General features: G+C 46.0%; 2 protein-coding genes across 8 annotated transcripts in view; both read right to left on the bottom strand.

Annotated features, from left to right (window-relative positions):
* Positions 1-4,939, bottom strand: part of LOC114799305 (bone morphogenetic protein receptor type-1B) — a 57,181-nt gene extending 52,242 nt beyond the window's left edge. For all 4 annotated transcript variants that reach the window (XM_028995824.1, XM_028995823.1, XM_028995826.1 and 1 more), the window contains exon 1: positions 4,654-4,939. The gene's annotated coding sequence lies outside the window, so the exon portion shown is untranslated. The remainder of the gene's footprint in view (positions 1-4,653) is intronic.
* A 1,978-nt stretch (positions 4,940-6,917) lies between these two features.
* The window catches only part of pdlim5a (PDZ and LIM domain 5a), a 49,843-nt gene continuing 33,599 nt past the window's right edge, over positions 6,918-23,161 (bottom strand). For 3 of the 4 annotated variants that reach the window (XM_028995323.1, XM_028995326.1, XM_028995324.1), the window contains 6 exons: positions 15,211-15,323; positions 11,359-11,533; positions 9,664-9,844; positions 8,463-8,583; positions 8,140-8,255; positions 6,918-8,055 (listed from right to left, as the gene is read on the bottom strand). In XM_028995323.1, the coding sequence (XP_028851156.1) occupies positions 7,966-8,055; positions 8,140-8,255; positions 8,463-8,583; positions 9,664-9,844; positions 11,359-11,533; positions 15,211-15,323 (796 nt within the window). In that variant the 3' untranslated portion in view covers positions 6,918-7,965. Of the gene's footprint in view, positions 8,056-8,139; positions 8,256-8,462; positions 8,584-9,663; positions 9,845-11,358; positions 11,534-15,210; positions 15,324-17,408; positions 17,487-18,636; positions 18,781-19,557; positions 19,684-19,998; positions 20,050-20,210; positions 20,304-20,417; positions 20,475-20,603; positions 20,760-21,259; positions 22,836-23,161 lie in introns of those variants that run through there. The other variant, XM_028995325.1, reaches the window with a different exon arrangement.

Below are 23,161 nucleotides of genomic sequence, written 5' to 3'. Positions count from 1 at the left end.
GAGTCGCCTGTGACAGAGATCCAGGTTCTGCCATCGTGTCCCTGACAAAGACACTTAACCCTAAATTTCTTTCCTCCAGGGGGGGACTGTCCCTGTAACTACTGATTGTAAGTCGCTCTGGATAAGGGCGTCTGATAAATGCTGTAATTGTAAATTAAGATAATGCGGAATCGACACACGTGTTCCAGCGGAAACACTCGTCTGCAGTAGTGATGGGTTCTATTCGCGGGGTTCCCGATAAGCGGAGCTGCCCGTCAGCGCACCAAACCACCACGCCCCTGTGCTACTGGAACCGACTCTAATTCATCAAGGCAAACCGCAGTCGCTCCGGATCCCTCCCACTCCGGCTCTGCACCAGCCCCTCACTACGGTAACGTAGTCACGGACCAAGTTTACTTCAAATACGCTAGAATAGACACACTGTATCTTTAAAGCCCTGATAATCAATATTCACGTCACGCGTCAGTCATTTGCAATGTTCAGCCGTGAGTCGTCAGAACAGCGTTCTGCATCAAATTACTCTCCGGTATCATAAATTGACAGCATACCGGCGGATTATATGCTCTGGAAGCATTTAGACAATGAAGGATAATGTTATATTTGGCACTCAAACATACTTTTTTTTTTTTTTTACAGTGGTGCTTTACAATTTATAAAGCCAATATACTGCAAACATTTCTAGGAATGGGAACAGCACCAGCTGACAAGCACCTAGAGAACGGGAGGATTCGAACGCAAGCTGGGAGCCAGAAGAGCCCATCCCCCACCCCAACACACACAACGTTCCGCACACAGCGCAGAAGACCCCTGAACCAAATTTCAACCGTATCCCCTCCAAAAAGTCAAACCCGGAGATATCAAAGCCTGCCAGGCCTCAAATCACCGAGGCAGTAAATCGCTGGCCGGAGCAGCCTGACTCACATGGAGCGGCGTGTGAAGAGGGGGAACCGAGGGACTAAATCAAAGACATCTGCATGAATCACAGGGCGTGAGCGCCGTAGCATCGCCTCCCTTTTAATCCTGCACAATTGTAAATGATGAAGAAAAAAGTGACAAACGAGCCCCTGCTTTGACGTGGCCAAACTCTGTGATGAACGTTTCCAATGTTCTCTCAGCAAATGTAGATGCTCGTCGCTTCTGATCTCCGCAGATGTGCTGCTGGCATTTGCGGGGAAAAAAAGTCCAAAAATGTAACAGCCCAGGATGAAAGTGGGATGAATTGATTCCAGTCATGCTTTAAAAAAAAAAAAAAAAAGTCCCAGTCCATTTTCTTACACTCTTTAGATAAACATGGACGTCACTGCCAAATTTCTCGGTGGGGGTGGGGGTGGGCGAGCACGTGTGTTAATGTGGAGGAGGACAGTATCAGGTTCTGAGGAACAGCCATTACGGTGCAAGAACCTGGTCTGGACTCTCGGTATGTGTCCAAGACCCGCCTTGACCAGCTACGGCCAACTAGAAAGCCCGCTGCTAGTACTGAAGCGTGTCCCACCTTGTCCTGTTTGTTGTACGCATGTCTTTTTAAGACTTTGATTTACCTTCCTGACGAGGTTCATCGCCTGGGAGTCTTCCAGAGTTCCTCGGATGAGCTGTATATCACTGCATGCTCATTATCAAATTAGGATTTTCCCACAAAGGGCGCCATTTAAGCAAATCCTTAGCGTGCAAGAAATTTATTCCAGTGTCTTGTTATCTTTTTATAATATTGACAGTTTGACTTACAGCCCCTCTTGTGGACCTGCCTATATAGTGTCTATATAACGTGACAAATGAGCATATAACAAGCACATTTGCTCGGGTTGGAGCCAATGATGTCAATAGAGGCATGATTTGTACTTCTGTCGGCAAAAAAAGCACCTCGTAATATTCAAATAGGAATTTCCATATAGCTGCAGGGCCATCTATATGGAAATTCATAGTACTGTCAATGGGTGAGGCCGATATTCTATGGATGAGTGGATGAACGTAGTACAGATGCAAGAAAAAGTGGAGCATTTGCCAAGTGCCCTGTGATTAACTTGACAGCAGACGAGGGTGGAACTTAAAATGCGGACTGAGCAAAGGAAAAAAAGAAAAAGCAAGAACAGTAGGGCCACCGAGTCACGTTGTTCATTATTCAGAGCAAATTAACCCTGATTTTTTTTTTTTTATGAGAATGAGTCTTCCTGGAAGGACAATGACATGATAATGTAATTCTGCCCCTTTTAAATGATCATTTTACCTCGTTTCAGAGATTACAGTCACAACACCATACAACAGTATCATGAATATGTGTAATAGAAGCACATGAACAGACAGTTAAACCCATTTCACCGTATATAACAGGAGAAATACGGGCTCCCAGTAACTGGGGACGTTTCTTGGTCCCAAGTAGTGCTGCACGATTAATCTAATCGCAATCGTAATCGCAATGTCAGTCTGTGCGATTACATGAACGCAAAAAGCTGCGATTTAAATGATTAGTACATGGATTGGATCGGCAACATATCCGATCCATTCTCTCATTCTCTCAAAGTTTGCGAGTCTCACTTCAGTCAGATGTGACGTATTTGGTCACATGACTTTCGATTCGGAGACATATGGTTAGACGCCGCATGACGCGCTGCATCGTACGTCAACGTCGCCGCCATATTGCGAGAGGCTCTGCTGTGGCGTGAAGCATATACATGTCTATGGAGAGAAGTGCATAAAAATGCCTCCCTCTTGTGCTGCTTGGGGCTGTACAAACCGCTGTACGCTCCAAACCAGATCCCAGGGGATACCCTAGTCCCAAGCCTGGGTAAAAGGGCATCCAGCGTAAAATTTTATCCAAGTCTTTGTGGAAACGACCAGACCCCTGACAGAGAGATTGTATGTACATGCCCTATTTATGGCAGTTTTGCTTCTGTCCCCATTGATATTGACCACAACGACTGCTGGGCTGCTGCTGTGTGGCGAGAACTTTGCCTCATCCTGACACAAGTGAGATGATCTACTGCAGACACTCCACCATACACCACACCCTCTTCTGTATTGTCGCTTAAATGTTCCACATACCACTTTTAATTCCAAAATTTTTCTTTCAGACAGATTCAGTACTTTCAGTACTCTTTCATTCATTCCTAAGAAAATAAAATAAGTGTGGTAATGAATTTACCGACAAACTTTCTCAGATGTTCTCGTGCATCTATCTCGGCAGAACATCTAATTTTGTAAAATTCAAATACTACAGCCTCTCAAATGGATTGTCTTTCGGTGTATTACAACTGGCATTAAGAAACAGAGGTGTGGGCCTATTTCATTTACACATGAAGCAATATTCAATTTATGAGTATTTATTATTATTAATATCATATACTGTCAATAGTACACTCATGTACAGTCAAGTGAGGATATTATCTGTATTACACTGACGATCTTCAGAATAATAATTACACTGCACTTAAACACACCAAAAGCGGTGAATATCTTCTCAGAAACTGTCAATAACTTTTTGCTATTTTCAGGCAGCAAATGGACAAACCAAAGCGCAGAGATGTGGACTGATAATGATAACCCCGTAAAACGCATACCATAAGAATAAATTCAAATCTAAGGTGATTCTCATGCATTTAAAGCGTCTGGTGAAATACTGCCCCCTATCGCAAGAGCATAATATCACCAGGTGGTCCAAGTTTACACACTGCACCTTTAAGTGGGACTGCCAGAATAGAGATTTTCATTGTTTAATTTGCTCTCAACTGCTCATGAATATCCTGCCTAAATACAAAATATGCATGTAAATAATAAATAATAATGCAATGTCCAAATGTGACTGACTGATGAATGTGTTCTAAAGGAAATATAACTAGCAGTAGGAGAATGTGTTACTACTGCCCCTGAACAGCAGAACATGAGAAATAAAAGGCTATGAAACTCAATTACTGTGCTGAGGCACAACAAACTTCAACAAGGGGTGAATTTTACTGCCCCTGCCGTGTATAATAAAGCCCCCATTAATGGACTGTATTCTCACAGAAAGGGTTCTAAACAATTCTATACATTCATTCTGCAGACATTTCACACACACACACACACACACACACACACACATAGACTTCTTGCCTGCCTGGTCCCACAGTGGCGTGGCATCCGAGGTGGGGGGTGAGGTAAGACTTGGACACCTAATGTCACACGCGTGTCATAACCCACACTGACAGACAGCTGGACCTGGTTACCCGACTCAGGAAGGGGGGGGGGGGGGTCCGGGTCCTTTGCACCCTAAAATCCAGACGGGGCTCCCATGATTAAACAATGGCTGGACAGACGGGTGGCTGTTTTTTAACCCCAATATTTCCTTTAGGAATAAACATTAGAGCCCCAGACTGGAGGTCTGGCTGAGATTCCCCGGCATGAAATACTACACTGCACCCCATCAGGAAGGTCCCATAAAACAATATTCCGCGCACACGCGCTCGTAGTGGGAAAAAGTTGCAAAACTTCACATGCATATTAGAGCGGAACGCGGTTCGCTCATTAAAGAGTAAAGTAAAGAGCAGAATCACGAAATCCTCGTTTTTATACGACGCGCACTCGTCGCAGATGATGGGGGGGGTCGGTACCAGTCCAACAGGTCCCATCTCCCCGACCCTCCGCGCGGTGTTACGACTTGTCTCCCCGCACGGAGCTACTCACCTCCGCCGTCTCCTTTATCGTGAGGATGAGGAGGATTATTATTCGGCGGGTCCGGATCCGGCCGCTCGCCGAGTCAACAAAACCCGCCTCCGCCGCCCCGGATCCCCGCCGGACGCTCCGCAGCTCCGACTACTGACGCCCACGAGAGGTACAGCCGCCAGAACCCGCCCGCCGGAACGTTATTGCCGCAGGCCAGAGGTCTGGACGGAGCCTGATTGGTTCGGGATTTGTGGGATTTTCTGCTCCGCGTTTATCGGCGAGTTAAATAGAGTCACGACCTTTAGAAGTTACGACCTTTCCTTGTTCTCGGTCCATTATGCCCGTTAGTTAAAAGCTTCTCCCAACGTCAAGCTTGTTTTATGCAATATGCCTCGAATGCGATGCATTCATGCGAAACATCGATTATGATTGTTGGTCGAGTGTTTAGTGTGTGGCACCTGTTGATTACAGCAGGATCGTTATAAAATGGCAACTATAATATATTAATAACATATACTATATTACTGTGGAATAATTGTCCCACGTGTCCTCGCTGTTGTGAGCGACGGAGTTGTTTGTCCCGCAGTAAAACCTGGAGACGAAGGGAAATTCGGCGCTGCGCATGCGCAGTAGCCGCCACCTGCGCTGCCCGGGCGCATCCTCGCACCCCGGGCTGCCGCCGCCGCCGCCGCCGCCGCCGGAAACTCACGTGGAATGCAGGTGCGCTCGTAAAAATAACAATAAAGCTATAAATCACCGATCGATACCTCCAGCCTGTCAGCCGGGGGCACTTCTCTCAACAATCCGCTGTTGTGCAGGAATGATCTCTCATTACTTAATCACATCATATGTCATATATCATATATCACACAAAAACACACACAGACACTATATGCAATGCCCTGTAGTTAAATGTACAGTACTGTGCAAAAGTCGAAAGCACAGATACAAAACGACTGTTATATATTGATAATCTATCTTGTTACCGTATCAAATGTTGATCAAGGACCGATACACGTGTGTGTAGACTGTGTTCCCCTGCTGTTCTATCCATCTGTAGACATCTGCTTGTGGGAAGGAGGGACGGGGCTGATTGTCTCTAGATATCAACCATTTTTTTTCCATTAAATAATCATTTGAGTGGTAGTGGTCATAGCCTAGTGGGTAACACACTCGCCTATGAACCAGAAGATCCAGGTTCAAATCCCACTTACTACCATTGTGTCCCTGAGCAAGACACTTAACCCTAAGTTGCTCCAGGGGGGGACTGTCCCTGTAACTACTGATTGTAAGTCGCTCTGGATAAGGGCGTCTGGTAAATGCTGTAAATGTTAATGAGTGGTTTGCACTTGTAGATGCTGCTGGAAAGATTCATTTCCACTCATTCATTTCACTACTGCCTAAAACATTTGCACAGTGTCGTATATAGAGGTGAGAATTTAGATTAAAAAACAAATAAAAAGATGGCAGTGAGTTTCGAGAAGAGTCGGAGGAGCCTCTGCGGCTGAAACCGCTTCTGTCTGTCCAGCATTGAGTCATTTTGGTTTTCGTTCATTAAAAACTCGTTTGATAAATGCCCGTCTTCACGTCCCACCGCAGTTACAGTAAACGCGTTAAATAGTTGGCTTGGCTTATACTAACTGGCTGCCCCTCTGCTGTACTTCCACTCACCCCGAGAGGTCAAGGACCCCCAGTTGAACACCCAGGGTTTCAATGCATCAAACAGTACCGGGGTGTAAAGGATTCTGAGAATTCCAAGCTAGTCAGACAGAGTAATATTGTTTGTGTGACCCCCTTGTCTTCAGGGGACGGGTGAGATTCAAATCCTCTGTTTTCACCTCCGCTTTCGGCATAAACAGTCCTTTCAGGGGCAGGGAGAAACAAGAGAAAGTCGCCATTGTGGCAGGAGTGAATGTCCCATTGAGCTACACAGCAAAGGTCCTGACCTCGTCACCCTATGGCCCTGCGCGGGTTCGTCTACCATTACACAGGAAGCTGCTTACCTGTGAGATGGAGGGAAGTGGCGTTCTCAAGGGGGGGGGTTCGCTCATTTTAATGTCCAATCAGTGCTTCTCCCAGGCTTCACCTCGCCATGGTGGGGAAAAGGGGAAATATGGCAGCTCAAGTTTTCTTAAAGCTCCACGTTCCACCAGGGAACCAGATAGCTAGCTAGCTGCCCCCCCCCCCTTTATGTAGAATAACATTTCTGGAAACAGACCGATTCCATAAGCAATCAGGTATTGCAGTGGTACCAACCGATTGAAAATATGAAGTGAAATGCCAAGTGACTTTATACTGAGGTTTATTTAAATAGATCAGATCCATTCAAATGCTGTTATACGTTCAGAAGCGGGCCGATGAACTTCATGAATGGTGCCCACAACTCCTAACAACGCATCCATTCATCTGACACAGCTCACTGTACTCTTACTACACAAAAACAAATCTACGAAACTCTTGTGGGTCAAGTGCGGCCACTGCCTACCACTTGTCCATGAACTAAATCGACAGTAAATACATACAAACGTCTCCTAAAACGTAATAAAATGACATCATCTCATCACAACACTTTCTAAAACCAGAGAAAGCGTTATAAAAGATAGTTTAAAGCCCTTTTTGAAAGCAAAATGTCATACTTGTATCCTTTAACGTAGATGTGTGTGTATGTGAGAGTTTCGGGGGGCGAGTAAAACCACATGTGGAATTGAGGGGCAGCACATGATGGAATAGTGAACAGTAAAAATCAGATAAGCATTGCAACATCCATACATGCTTTTTAAAAAATATTTAGGATCGCATGTGATCTACTTGAGTGGGGTCATCCTGAACAAGCAGCTCCATTCACGAGAAGACAGTGAGAGAAAGCTGAAGCAGGGCTTTAGCACAGGATGGAAAACGGTTCGAAATGTCATTCGGTGCCTTTCACTTGTTTACACAGAGACCACTGTTCATTCAGAATGCAGATGATCATCAATTCAGTAACTTTAACAATCAAAATCTGTAATTAAACCCATTCATTACAGTATTTAAAAAAAAAACATCAAATGCATAAAACATGGACACCACATGATGAGTCAAAAGTGACCGGCCATCCACATGTGTTTAATGGAAGAGATACTGAATGTTTTTTTTAAACCTGAGGAACTTTAAAGGAGGTAATCATCTGATGCACACAGTCATGCACAGGGAGTATCTTGAGGAAGTATCTCATTTTGACATGGGCAGGGAAAGATCAAGCGAATGTAAATCCAATCTGGTCACTGTCTGTGAGATCAAAGGAACCTCCCATTCATGCAGTAAAAGTGAGTCTTCGGTGTCTTGCGCGGGGCAGCCTCAGATTCTGACGGCGTGGGCGTGTTTCTTGCAGAGGGGCTTGTCCTTTTTGGAGAAGAAAGTCTGACCTTCAAGGCTGGCACAGCACACCTACCATGAAACACACAGATGCACAGCGTCAGCCGTCACCAAATAACCAAACACACGTGTATATACACACGCTGGGTGACCTACCGAACACACAAAGCAGGTGTCGTGCCACGTGAAGCCCAGCGCCTCCAGGAACTTGTCCCCGGCTTCAACAGGAAACTCACAACCGTGACAGCTCGTACCGAACAGGCTGTAATAATCTGCCGGGATTATTACAAGAGGACATTGTCAGGTAATTGTTGATATGGATGTCTGATCTACTCCTGTAGAGATAAAGAGGATGGTGCAGCCATCGATATGTACAATATATCTGTGTACAAAAACACTTTCCCTGAAATGACAAAAACGGCGAGCACAGCCACCTTCAGGCTTTCAGCTCGTACGGTCCGAGGCGCCTTGGCGCTCACCTCTCTCACAGTACGGCTCCCCGTCCTCCAGGTGGAAGGTGTCGTTGCGTATTGGCTGCTGGCAGGAGGCACACAGGAAGCAGTACACATGCCAGGACCGCTTCAGGGCGTTGATCACTTCCTGCAGGGAACAACACGGGGCTAATTTTCATCAGAATGTGCCACGGGGGACCAAGCCGATAAGGTCGGATAGCGATCCATCCCAGGGGTGCACATCAATCCCGTAACACACACAGCTCCAGTGGAGATAAGCAAACGCTGCGTTTTACTTCTCACCATCCTTTCTCCTGTTACCGCTCGGCTTCAAATTGGAGCAAATTGCCATCGGGCTCCGGCAGGAGGAGAAAGCTCACAGTGGAACTCATGGTGTTCCACTGTGTGTGTGTGTGTGTGTGTGTGTGTGTGTGTTTGTGCGTGACCCCTCCAGGTTGGGGAGTGTTAATTCTGACACGCCTCAGCAGGGAAAAGGGCTTTGGCCCAGTCCTCTCCTGTCTGAAACACATGACTGAGATTAAAGGCATATGCCCATTCCCACAGCCGCGCGCTGACGACTGGGCGCCATAATGAGGAAAAACTGGAGGGAAATGAGGGATTAAAACTCCATGCAGAAAACTACAAAGTAGGAGAGCGCTCCGACCTAAAAGCTCTTAAATTGAGGTCAAAAATATGAAACACCTAGGGTTGTTTGATGTGACTGCTGCGCTGCAAACGTATTTGTCCTTAACGCTTTATGGCCAAAGGTCCTTCATGTTCCAGTTTCAGGGGTGTATAATCCTGAGCCCGTAGTGCTACATTTTTTGGTTCTTAGGATCTAATCTTAGGATCCAATTAGGCTTTCAAGAACAAAGTGAGTGGAGTCATAAGCAAAAAAACGAACGTGTGGTTTAAAGCATTGTTGTGCCACAGGGTGGGGAAGTCCTCCTGGCCTAAAGGTGGAGCTGACGGTGTATCTGGAAAAGGTGCACAAAGTGTCTAGCGTTCTTTGGACTCCCATTCCAAGAAAACAGTTACCAATAATGGAATGAAAACGATAAAGAGAAGGACATGTTTGTTTAATCTGATTGGTTGTTCAGCAGGGGTCAAGTGGTCCATGGGACATGGGAATGTTAGGATGGACAAAAGTTGTTATTACATTGCTTTGGCGGGATTGGGTGGAGGTTGGAAAGGGAAGTGGGGTGCAAATATTCCGAAGGCCACTCACCCCCAGGATCTTCTGCTGGCAGCGGCCACAGCTCGGGGCCAAGAACTCTTCGTAGCAGTGCTCACAGAAGACCGAGCCCTGCTCCTCCACAAAGCCAATGTCCGCCAGGGACGTGCGACAGTGGGAGCAGTTGAACTCCTCAGAGTGCCATGTCTTTCCCATCGCCACCAAAAACGGTCCCCTGCACAAGAATCATGGACCGAGAGCAACAGATATGTGAGACATATCTCATAGGGATGGGCATGCAATCTAATCTCGATGCCTTAATATTAATATTAAATATGTGTGGACTGCTATCTGTACTGCATTTAGTTAGGTCATGAATAATAAACTACGACTTGAAAAATGCTACTTGCTACAAAATGGTCACTGGCACGTCCAGGTCAAAGCATCAGGTTGGAAATTTAGAGCATGTGCACAACACTCTTGTCACAAACTAAATCACCAAGAAAGGCAAAGCAAACTAATCAGTATCTTACATTTATATTTACACCCTTACGCCCGTATCCAGAGCGACTTGCAATCAGTAGTTACAGGGACAGTCCCCCCCTGGACCAACTTAGGGTTAAGGATCTTGCTCAGGGACACAATGATAGCAAGTGGGATTTGAACCTGGGTCTTCTGGTTCACAGGCGAGTGCGTTACCCACTAGACTGACTATCCTTTTTGTGGGTGTGCAACTATTTCTGATCATTACCAATGTTTTTATGAATAAAGTTTGAAGTGGGAGGAGCCCCATGCTTCACAGTTTCCTCATTTAAAGCAAGCACAAACATCATTAAGAATTTTGTTTCCATCTTGTTGTACCTACTTATGAAAACCGTGAGGGTGTTTTCTGACCTTCAACTAGCACCAGTTAAAATTAAATTTGCCCCTCAAGAAACATTAAGCGCTGCCCTCTTTGCATCATGGGAAATTTCCCACATGGATTGAATAAATCAAATGAATTTTTCAACACAATTTAAAGAGGTGTAGAATCTGAGAAATCAACCTTTTGCAACCTCGGCCCACGGGCCTGAAGGGTCTCATATTTAATTACTGCCATAAATTACTGCCATTTTAGGTGAGTGTGAGCTTGATTTCAGTTTTCACAATCAGAAATTTGAGATTTGATTCAGTTCAATTTAAGATGTTAGGGTTCCCTTCCGATTCCCTCAAGGCTACTCAGACAAAGCCCTCCACAAATGGGATGATTAGCTTAAGTGGGAAAACAACACAGGGATATTTAATGCAAACAATAGTCATTCTAAACTGAGCCGTCACTGACACTCTTTGGCAGCCACCAGTGTCAGACACCAAATCCTCCCGGCCAAGCGAAACCCACACGATGGGCCCACAAAGGAGGGGGAAGATATCGGAGAGCAGTCTTAGCTACCGTCCAATAACAAGCCAGCAGAGGCCATGAACTGTAATTACCTGGAGACGGAGGAAGCTCGCGCTGCGTCAGGCCTGGCTGTCATGTTACATTCATCAGGCCCAACGCGTTTATCAGTACCTGTCATTCCCGAGACCGAGCGACTGCTGATAAGACGACCTTTGTGAGAATCGCGTTGTGAGAAACACTAATTCGAGAAACCTTTGCTTGTCTTATATAAGTTAGAGTGTAAGACGTTGCTTCTGCTAATCCTGCTCATTTTCACACACTTGTTCACAATATAAGCAGGCGGATGAAAAGGTGGGGCGGCATCGTCCGACCTGATGACCGTGCTGCAGTGGGCACACATGGGCGTCCGAGTTCCTGCTGGAATGTGCTCGGCTCGCTGCACCAGGGAGTCCTCGTCTTTCGGGTGTGGTCGCGGGACGGGCCGGTCCGCGGCGGGACCTGCGGGGGTGACCAGGCTCCTCTGGCCACCGCCAGCAGAGACTACAGCTGAAAAGAGTGCGCGTGGACACATTATCAGCACAAGCACAAATCCAATTTAGACGATGACACTATGAGGCAGAGAAATAAACTCACTAATTAATAAATATTTACAGTCAAAATGCGAATTAACGCAACTGCCACCGATGAGCGGTTTGATACATTTTAATTAAGTAGATTACCACATTATTATATTATTATGTTATTATTATTAATATATCACTGATGTGATGATATTTGAAGAAAGGGACAGAGACCATATAAAACAAAAATGGGGTGTCTTCTAGAACCAGTGTCTAGAGCTCTCACCAGATAAACTAGAAATGCCACGGCTACAGTGGCTACTACAGTACAGCTAAGTCTTTAGGAATGAAAAAAGACACAGAGGGGGCCACATGTGAACTGAACATTTTAAAGAGATAAAATAAGAGCCCCTGCGTGTGTGTCTGGGGGGTAGCGGTGACCTCATTTTCCAAGCCCTGCAGGTGCTGCAGATGTGTCACCACAGCAAAAAATACCAACAATACCAACAGGGACACCTGGCCAAATACCCGCTGCCTGCCTTTGATCTCAGTTTGGGTATCAGGAGAGGAAGTAAAGGTCTTCATTCAGGTTCAGAGGTCAAGGTCTTATCACTCTGTGGACTCATTTGGAAGACTGGTCAAGGATTAGAACTAGAAATTTATTTGACCTACTATTATTACTATTAACTAGACATTATTGCATCAAATGATTAGGGCCACCATTTATATTGGGTGTGTAAATAACAGAAACAGAAAGGAGGAACATTTACAGCATTAATCAGACGCCCTTATCCAGAGCAACTTACAATCAGTAGTTACAGGGACAGTCCCCCCCCTGGAGACACTCAGGGTTAAGTGTCTTGCTCAGGGACACAATGGTACTAAGAGGGATTTGAACCTGGGCCTTCTGGTTCATAGGTAAGTGTGTTACCCACTAGGATACTTTCACCCATGTTTATATTTTAAAATCATAGCGAAGTATTTTTTTATTTGAATAATGACAAGAATCTGGTGTTTATGGCATAATTCTTCATGACTTTCGTCATTCATCCTAAAAAATCAGGTGAGGTTTGATTGCCATTTTGGGTACTATGACATCATTAGGGCATTAGCCAGTACTGGGAAACGTTCTGTTCTAACTCCTCCCCTGTTCCTGACGACAGCCTTCAGGATGCAGCTTCAGAACAGCTCAAGGCTGCTTTGGGCACAAAGAATGCATTAGTTGCCAGAAGAAACATTCCAGCTCATAACTCTTATCAGTTTTTCTAAACTGCTGATGACAGCTGTTTGTGGGCTGTGTGGTGCCAGAGCCAGTTGGGTGGAACCAAACTACCGCGCTCCACGGGCGCAAGGTACCGTCCCCATGCACTGCTCCAAGGGAGCAATGTACCGTCCCCACGCACTGCCCCCCGGGCTCAAGGTACCGTCCCCATGCACTGCACCCCAGACGCAAGGTACCGTCCCCATGCACTGCCCCCCGGGCTCAAGGTACCGTCCCCATGCACTGCACCCCAGACGCAAGGTACCGTCCCCATGCACTGCTCCAAGGGAGCAATGTACCGTCCCCACGCACTGCCCCCCGGGCTCAAGGTACCGTCCCCATGCACTGCACCCCAGACGCAAGGTACCGTCCCCACGCACTGCCCCCCGGGCTCAAGGTACCGTCCCCATGCACTGCACCCCAGACGCAAGGTACCGTCCCCATGCACTGCTCCAAGGGAGCAATGTACCGTCCCCATGCACTGCACCCCAGACGCAAGGTACCGTCCCCATGCACTGCTCCAAGGGAGCAATGTACCGTCCCCACGCACTGCACCCCAGACGCAAGGTACCGTCCCCACGCACTGCCCACCGGGTGCAAGGTACCGTCCCCCACACACTGCCCCCCGGGCTCAAGGTACCATCCTCATGCACTGCCCACTTCTAACTCAGGGAATGGGATAAATGCCACATTTCACTGTGAGCACTGGCTGCTGTGCTGTGGTGTCACATGTGACAAGTAATCCTTTTCACTTCTTCCTGATCATTTTTCTCATGGAAAACCGTCATGTGGTGGTCCACTGTGACATGACAGATTACAAGAAGAAAGAATGAACAGGAAAGCACAAAAAATGTTATCTAACCAGAGCTCAAATCAATAAGTAAACAGTGATTATCAATAACTGATATGCTCTTGTTAGTATACTCTATTTTATCACATAATATGACCTCTTAATAATGAAACTATTGCTTATTTCAAGAAGTATTTTGAACGATTTTGTGACCCTTGTTCCATGACATGTACTGTATTGTGAAACAGCTGCCAGCATCCAGATTGAGTTCTTCTTCTCTTATATGCATTTCCTGATCCCTCCTTATATCACTCCTTCATCTCCCTTAATCCTCTACACCTGGATGGGCAGCCTGAAGGCTGACCCGTGAGCTGGTATGTCTTCAGAGCCTGAAACAGGCACCGGCCACCTGACCCTCCTCTAAGACCCGGCCAGTAAAACAGGCCTTTGTTGAGCAGGACGCCGGACAGCTGTGCTCCCTAATAAAACCCCGCTTCGGTCCTGGTGGTAATGCACACCCCACACAGCAAATAAAGACCCTCACAAACACCCGAACGGTGGGGAAAAACGGGCCACCCACCAGTGCAGGTGTACCCTGCCGCAGCTCCAAGCAGGGAGCAAGGGGCTGGGGCACGGACCTCGGGCTCCGTCAATATTTACCTTGCGGAGCCCGAGCCACGTCCACCCACCGCTGGGGGAGCAGTTATTGCCTGAAAGCCGGGCCTGTGTGGACCCCTCCCCAAGTGGGAAAAGAGACCGCGCTGACCTATTTCAAGCTTCACCCATGGAAACATAACTCTCCATCCTCCCCTTCAGCGCGTTTCCCCTCTGCAGCCCCACACCATAAATCAAAGTTCTGTACCCCGCCTGAACGACAGAAAGAATGTCCTCTTCAAGCGCCCATTATTGAGACCTTGTGCTTTTATCATCACATGGGCATTTCAAATTATTATTTTAAACATATTCCTTTAGAGATTAAACCCCGCCATTCACCATGTAAAATATTAAAAAGGCAAGATGAATGCTGCATTTCTGACTCCAGGAATAGCAAGATTCCTGAACTTCCCTGATCGGTTAAATGACATCATGCCGTGCAAAGCAAGTCTGTTTCCAGATATTTCTGCCCGGATCTGAAGCGCCGCGAGCGTCCCTTGGCAGAGCGTTTAACTACTGTGGAGCTGGATGGAGCACCACACAGTCTACATTTCAGCTGTCACTCTTAAGCGCAACTGCAGCACCGCATGGGGAATGCTACTGCTGTCAGGTGGACAAAAAAAGGTATAGCACGTCTGGGGATTCCCAGAGTTTTAGATGGAACTTAAATGAATCAAATTTAACATCAAATTTGCATAGCACGTTTTTTACATGTATGGCATTTTATCAGACGACCTTATCAAGAGCGGCGTACAGTCAGTAGTTAAAATGACAGTCTTAAGGTCTTAAGTGTCTTGCTCAGGGACACAATGGTCGTAAGTGGGGTTTGAACCTGTTACTCTGTGGTCTTAACAAACACACAATATATAATGCTGGGCATTCTCGCTTTTCACCCTGGATTAGCCGCTACACAGCACCCTGGGATCAGATGTAGTGTAAATTCTGGCTACAGACTTACCCTTAGAGGGCTTGGGTGCAGATTTGCCATTTGCAGGGGAACCACCAGGGCCTTTGACCATCGTCTTCACAGTACAGGTCGTATGGGCAGTGGGCTCGGACTCCTCTTCCTCGCTTAGAATTAAACAGAAAGGACAAAGGGATCAACCGATTGACCACAGTTGTAGGGAGTATAGCACGGTGACGCTGGTTAGGTTTGTTCAGCGTGGATCAGTATGGGACCGTTATTCATAACCACAGATGGATAGCATCTCATGGACCTCAGTAGGAAATGGGTTAATGGATTATTTGACATGTTTAACACACACAAATTGACACGTCGTTACGTTACAGAAACTGTAATCACTCAGTTGTGAGCCAAACGGCATAAACCACGATCATCAAACTTGAAGCATCTAATGAGGCAGTGCTCAGTATTAATTAACATGAGTGGAGGTGCTGACGGCATCTGCAAACGAATTCCATTCTGTGCCGTGCCAGAACCGTCGCCATCCACTGCCTGGGCACCCCACTGCTCCTCACGGTCCATGTTTTATGAGAGTGAAAATGAATGAATGCTCTGTTTTACGACAGAGCTGGTGGCACCTGATGCTCTTGGGTGGGCCAGGAGGTTGGTGCTACCCACAATGCTCAGCCAGGCCAAATGCAACGTGTCAGTCTTCCCCCTGTCTGGATATGAGCCCCTGGGGGGACGAGTGTTATGGCAACCATGCTCCTTAGTAATACCGTATGGGGGCGGTCGGGGTTGGGTTGACTACTAATGATGACTAGATTCACTCCCAGCTGCCCCGGTCTTCACACCCACTGTTCCCCCTTCACAGACCCCACAGCCATACCAGCATACCCCAACCCACCAATTAAAATAACCAGGCCATTTATAGTCAGCCAAACTCTCCACAGACACACAGGACTTGCTGCACTATGCCTGGCGTGCAGACAGCACGCAGACACGCACACACGCAAATACACAGTCCATACCTCAGGACTCTTCCATTCTCCCTTCCCGCAAGAGCCCTGACCTTACTGTGCTGAACCTTAATTAGGATTTCCAATTAAGACCAACACCCTCAATTCTTTCCATTTGTAACATGGCTGCAGCTTTCAGTTGCCTGGTTCGCCAACAAATAAGGTGACCACAGACTTTAATAATAATATGTATTATTATTAAAGGTATTACAGAGAAAAAGAACGCACTTCAGCCACGTTGTGTTATGTTGCAGCCATATTCTAAAAATGTCATTTTTTTATTTTAAATTCTGTACATAATTACAGATGTAATGACAAAGTGAAAAAGATTGCTTAAAACTTCAGAACTTCACAAACGTCTACAACTTGCCACTCATGGTAAATTCCTAAATTTCCTTCTGGATAAATAAAGTATCTATTTCTATGTCTATCTATATCTATCTAGATCTGGACAAGGCTACAGAAAAATTGCGGCAACGTTGAAGGTCCCAGTGAGCACAGTTGAACCAACAGGAACCACCATAAAGCTGGCTGCCTGGCCAATCTGAGAGCTCAGGGTAGAAGGACCTGAGTCAGGGAGGTGACCAAAAACCACAGAGTCACTCCGACAGAGCCCCAGCATTGCTCTGTAAAGACAGAACCTTCCAGAAGGACAACCCACCAATTAGAATTGAACTAGTTGGACTGAATGCCAAGTGTCACGTCTGGAGGAAACCAGGTCAATACCATCCCTACAGTGATGGTATTGGTATGGTATTGGTATTTCAACTTTTGTCACTTTGTCATCAAGGGGTATTTGTGTAATGAACTTTACAAAACGTAAAAAAAGTGAAGCACTGTGAATATTTTCTGGATGCGTATTCTATTGTTATTATCATTGGTGACACAAACGTGGATGATCGGTACAAGAAATTCATATCCTGTGCTCTGAACAACATGTTTCATCAAAATGAGTACTGAACAGGAATAAAAAAATGTGTGTGAATATGTTTCACTGGATATATTAAGAAATATGCAATTACAATCTTACAAAATTCAAATCTCAAAGATGCATTTTTACTCTTTTTTTTTTATCATAGCACTAAGGAATGAATTTCTGCTAAATATATTCAGAAATTAAACAGTGACATGCCAAAAAGTTTATTAATTTTATTTTATTTCAGAAATTTTTATATGCTAGGGACGCTTCAGTTTAAGATACAGATGCAGAAACACAAACATGGATGGGGTTACCTAAAGATATAGACAGCATTTACTGGCGAGGACAGCGATGGATCCCCTGGTTCACTGACCGACTGATGCCAGGAGACTCTGACAGAGACGAAGTGGGAAACAAAAAGGCAGAAAAGACTGGAGCAGCACACCCTACACCACACCACTTTACACAGGCTAGCAATGCATCAGCTTTCACTATCAGAGGAGGAGACTCCGAGTTTCTTTATTAAGTTGGGTCCTGGGAGGGAAAACTAAATTCTTTTTTCCAACGTGCTTATTGTGTTTCTTGCACATAAACAAGGTACCAATTCAATGGCTTGTGACAGGGGTCTGGGCGTCTGGCTCACGGCCTCATCCACGCTCTGTCGTGGCTGGAGGACTGCGGGCAGGACTGAAACCAGCATCCATGCATTACAATCAATTACAGTGGCGCTCGTTAATAAACTCCACCAATAAAGCCAATTAGAGGGGAAGTGGGCTGGACCAGGACCCGGTGCTGAGGGCTGATCCGATGAGGCCTGCATTACGGAGGCTCCATCTGGGGCTCCGCCGGACTCCAGATGCCACATTACCGAAGGGCCTAATGAGGGCAGCTCCCGCCGTTCTCTAACAGAAACAGAACGCGCCGGAACACCGCCCCCAGGACGAGGTGGAGACATGGATGAGAGGTGAAGCTAGGTGAAGGTTAAAGAGCGTGTGACATAATGAGACTGATATTCTCAAGATTACTCAACAAACCATCTTCATCATTATCTGGTGGAATAGTTTGTAATGGGTGCGGCACAGCAGTGCAGAATAATGAGGGCTCGATTAAAAGCTGTCCTACACCAAGACCTTGGACAGCAGGTGGCCACAAATCGGCAAGAGCCTCTTCCGGGCCACAGCCGCGGTGTAATGCGATCTTCAAGACGCGGCACGTCCGATGCTGTTAGGGCACATCCCAGCTGTTGCCAGGACGACGGAAGGCCGAGCCAGAAAGTTACAGTAGAATTTTTTGTTTTTTTTTGTCGGGGTGTGTGGTCGTCTTGTCCCTACTGGCAAAGCAGCCGGGGATATGAAGCCAAAGAGCAGCACATGTTCTGCACGCGTGCCAACTTTACCTCCATGCCGCCCGTTGCTTGTACGTTTGCTCACTCCCAGACTTCTAGCGATAAAAACCCCTTCTGCGTGTGAAGCCTGCACCTCACCAGCAGAAGTGATCCTGGAGCTCCTGTTTGGGGGTATTTTCATATTGCCCATCATCTACCTCTTGGTCCTGTTTGGTCGTGGGCCGCTGGAGGCGCGGCGCTTTTTCTTCCTGAGCCTGAGTGGGGCGATGTGTGTGATGGGGGTGATGAGCAGGGCATCCAGCAGCGACTGGGAGACGCCTCCCTCGGGCCACCCGGCATGTCTTCAGACACACAGCAGAGCAACATGAGAGGCAGAACGTCTCTTGTTTGGATGCTCCAGTTTTCAGTGCTGTACAAAGGATCTTCTAAACTCTCATCAGGCTGTTACAGACCCCCAACCCCTCAACACTTCCTTCTGTCCAAACCTCTCAGTTTCATGGTCATGGTCCAGCCCATCTCCCGATTCTCAACAGCCTATCCACAGCTGGAGAACTGGAGCATCCAAATAAAGTGCCACCAAGACAGGAATGAGATGAGAAAGGGTGGAGGAGATGAGAGTGGGTGGAGGGACAGGTCAAAAGCAGTAGAAAAAAAACAGAAAGGGAGAGGAGGTGGTTGAACAAAGCTCCGGAGAACAAAGAGTAAAAAGAAGAGGAATAGAGAGGAAAGAAATCTAAAAGGTAGCAGATAAAGGAAAAGGTGAAAGGGAAAGATGAGGGATCGTAACAGCAGAATAGAGCATGGACTGAGAGTGTGTGAATGAACGGAGGAAGTGGAACAGTGGAGTAGAACGGGAGAGAGGAGGAAAGGAGCAGAAGGAGGTTCTGTAGGAGGAAACAGACTGGCCTGGTCACATGGGAGGGACACTGACAACACATTTATTCAGACGATAAGACTAATCAATCCCCTGAAATATGAGGGATCTGCAGGACAAGCCCGCAATTCAGAGGCTAATGCGATCCCCGCCCCATTCTGAGAGGCACGGGGAAGGGAAGTGATCTATCAAATTTAATTAGAGGAGCTGGCTTCAGCGAGGCCGGGAGAGAGGGTTGCTTTACCTGACCCGAGTGCCAGGGCGGCCGAGAGGCGGGGCGCTGGGGGTACGAGCTGCAGGGCAGGGAGCTCCTCTGGGGAGGAAGTGGATCGGGTTCGAAAGGAGCTCTCTTCTGCCCCGAACACACAAGCTGGGACACAGGCAGGAAGACATCCTCGTCACGAGATGTTGTCTCCCCTAACTACTTTTACTTCACATCATTTACATTCATTCATTCAATTCATGGTTAATCTTAATGTCTAATATTGTCCGGAATTGTTTCAAAATGAATGAATCGATTTTCTGTATTTACTGTGTGTGTTGGTGAATGAGAGTAAAGTTTTAAGAGCCTTTTTTTAAAAAAACTGAGAAGTTCTGTAAAATTTCAATTTAATTTTCTTTATTTTTTTTATTTGCTTCATTTTGTTGGTCAAGAAGAAAAAAAACAATAAAAACTAGAATCTACCTCACGGGCTGTAAGGCAGAAGTCGGGAAGCTGAGCCCCTGTGTTACAGCACTGTTGAAAGCACAGTCACGATCATGAGCAAACACAAATCAAAGCACAGTCCTGTTCAGTATGTAAACCATAAATGAATTATGTTACATCTGATTTGTAAAAATGTCACTGTAATCGTATTGTACATTTGTAATAAATCCACCACTTAGTACAGTTTTTACCTGTTCGTGACAGCCTCTTCCTGACTGCAGGCCGACCCATCTGGCCCAACCTCTGGTGCGACACCACTGCCCTCTAGTGGCGCCACCTCACCACTACCACGTCAACAAGTCAGTGCAACTCTTTCCAATCTCTCCCAGTCCAAAACCATCAAAGCTTTAAGAATGTGTTAGACACTCGGGTGAGGACACGTCACACATCGCATTTACCTCTGGACAGAGTCAGACGGGCTGCGAACCTCGAGCAAATGGGAGACTGTGGCGGGACTGTCCACACACACACACACACACACACACACACATAATTGCAGGTCAATGCATTTAACCTATTGGTCAGTTGCTAGGATGAGGATTTACACTTTACACTTATTAATGTACTATCTTTGCATGTTATACCTTTTACTGGCTGTGACTGCAGCCGAGTCTGCAGTTGGCACATGGTGGGAGACTGCAGGGGAATTCTGGGTAATCTCTTCTAAGGACTGGGAAGAGTCTGTGGCTACACCGTTGGGTAAGACTGGTTCATCAATGGTCTTTGGGAACAGTTCCATTCTTACAGGGGAACAAACAAGATGTTACTTTTTTTGTTCTGCTCCAAAGCATGTTGTCTTGTGGTGTTTTGTAGGTCTCGACAAGGTTAATTCATCATGCCTTTCAGCCTCGTTTTTGTAAATTCAGTACAGTAATGTTCATTAATGAAACATGGTACTGTGAATCAGGCTAGAATTAAGCATTTCAGACACTGCGGCCATTAACACACTGTTCCACATAACATCGCTGGCCAATAAAAGCAAGGTGAAACCTCAGCAGAAAGTATGAATGAGCTTTTCATGAGGACGTCCCATCATTTTCGGACTTTTTGTAAAAGACACGAACACAGCGCTGTGAAAAGTCACACTCAGCTACAGAGTTCCTTTCATGCCCGACTTTCTGTGTGTGTGCATTGGTGTGTGTGTGTGTGTGTGTGTCCATTCTGTATGAATTAGTTGTGTAGTTGACAAGCACGGACAGTGGGACAATCGTGTTATAGTTGCTCAGAGGAGACAAATTACCTGACCTGCTCATTTTCTGCCTCTGTCAGCCTACAGAAATAAATCACAGAAAAAAGGGAGAGAAAAACATAAAGAAAAATAAAGCATTAAAGAGCAAAAGAAAGACAGAATCAAGGAAAGAGAGACGGGACAATAAATGTTAAAATAGAGGAAAGTTTATTCAAATATAATGGTTATGGAGGAATCTCAAGCCAGTTACAGAGAAGTGCTGCTTATGCTCAACCAAGAAACTGAAAAGTAAAAAGACAGGAAAGATGAAGGAAAACACCACCTAAACCATTGGAGTCAATCAAAATGGCAAAAAGCAACTGCCCACGCGTTCACAGAATAAACAGCAGGGGTGTCAACGCTAAAACTTGATTGAATGCGTTGAAATGAAATTATAAATGAAACCGTTGTCATTAAATCGCACAGTGAACAGATACTCCAGGTACATCCAAGTGGTGTGGGTTCCATTCCCCCCATATCTGGAGAAACCATGAGCAGCCTCCTCCACTCCCTCGCCTTTCGGAATCCATGAATTACACATCAGTCAGCACACACACACACACACACACACTTGCGCTTAAACCCCACACTCAGCCATGACGGAGAAGAGAGCCGACCTCGAGGAAGGACGGTATGCTCTCCACACCTGTAACAGCAGCCAATCAGGCGCCATTATATTCTGTGCTCGGCCAGAGTGTGTCATCACATTCTAGGCCTGGAGAGATAAGCAATATATTTTAAATATAATTCCCCAAATAAAATGAAAAATTGTATTTTAATAATGTTAAGGCTCACATAAAGTAAATATATTTTAATTTCGGTCACAGATCATTTCAACTGTCACTCAGGTGACGACGTACACCTTGTCTTGTAGCATGTTGCCAGTGCTGGGTCACCTCCCATTACTTGACAGGTTGGTAGTGGGTAAAACACTAATCTACAAACCAGAAGACCCAGGTTCAAACCCCACATACTACCATTGTGTCCCTGAGCAAGACACTTAACCCTGTCTCCAGGGGGACTGTCCCTGTAACTACTGATAGTAACCACCAGGAGGCGTTTGTTTATCTATTTATGCCCCTGTTATTGAACAGATCTCCCACAATTCTCAAATTGCCACGTATGAACCCATCTTATGTACTTATTGGCAATAAAGATATATTGGCAATAAATATATTTATATAAAACGTTGTGCATCATGAAGACAATGTTTAATCTCAACATAAGATATTTTATGATATTTTACAATATGACATTAGAAAGGCCAATTGTACTCAGAATACACACAACATGTGATATATTTTTGTAGGCACACGAACAACTAAAATCAGTGTCACACTCACACACACACACACATTTTGGAGACATACAGCTACAGTATGGAGTGCAGCAGAAAAATAGTGCAAATGAAACCACATTCAGTCAAATATGAACAGCGTGGGCAACACCATGTGTGTTCCAGAGATCAATTCTGTCAGGAAAGAGGGAGCCCTAAACCTTTACTAGCGGTCCTACAGGCATCTTGCTGCTAAAGCCCCTGACTGAATTGGCCCCTTTGCCCTCCTCCGTGCAGATCAGCACAGACACACAGAGATGACTACTGGACATTGAGGGTGCGGGCAGAGACCCCATGGTGCCAGTCCCTCAGCTTGGTGTATCTGGGTCCGATGACCTGAGTGTTCACCTTGTTCACCCTGGCAAGCCAGACAAGGAGGATGTGTGGAGGGAGCAGAAGTGAAAAGGGAGAGAGAGAGATAGACTAATTAATCTCAGTCATCAACTGAGATATACAGTACAGGCCAAAAGTTTGGACACACCTTCTCATTCAATGTGTTTTCTTTATTTTCATGACCATTTACGTTGGTAGATTCTCACTGAAGGCATCGAAACTATGAATGAACACATGTGGAGTTA

The sequence above is a fragment of the Denticeps clupeoides genome, chromosome 11 (genome assembly GCF_900700375.1).
Source record: "Denticeps clupeoides chromosome 11, fDenClu1.1, whole genome shotgun sequence".
Classification (NCBI taxonomy): Eukaryota; Metazoa; Chordata; class Actinopteri; order Clupeiformes; family Denticipitidae; genus Denticeps; species Denticeps clupeoides.
The sequence above is the reverse complement of the archived record's forward strand: the minus strand, read 5'-3'. Positions and strand labels throughout refer to the sequence as shown.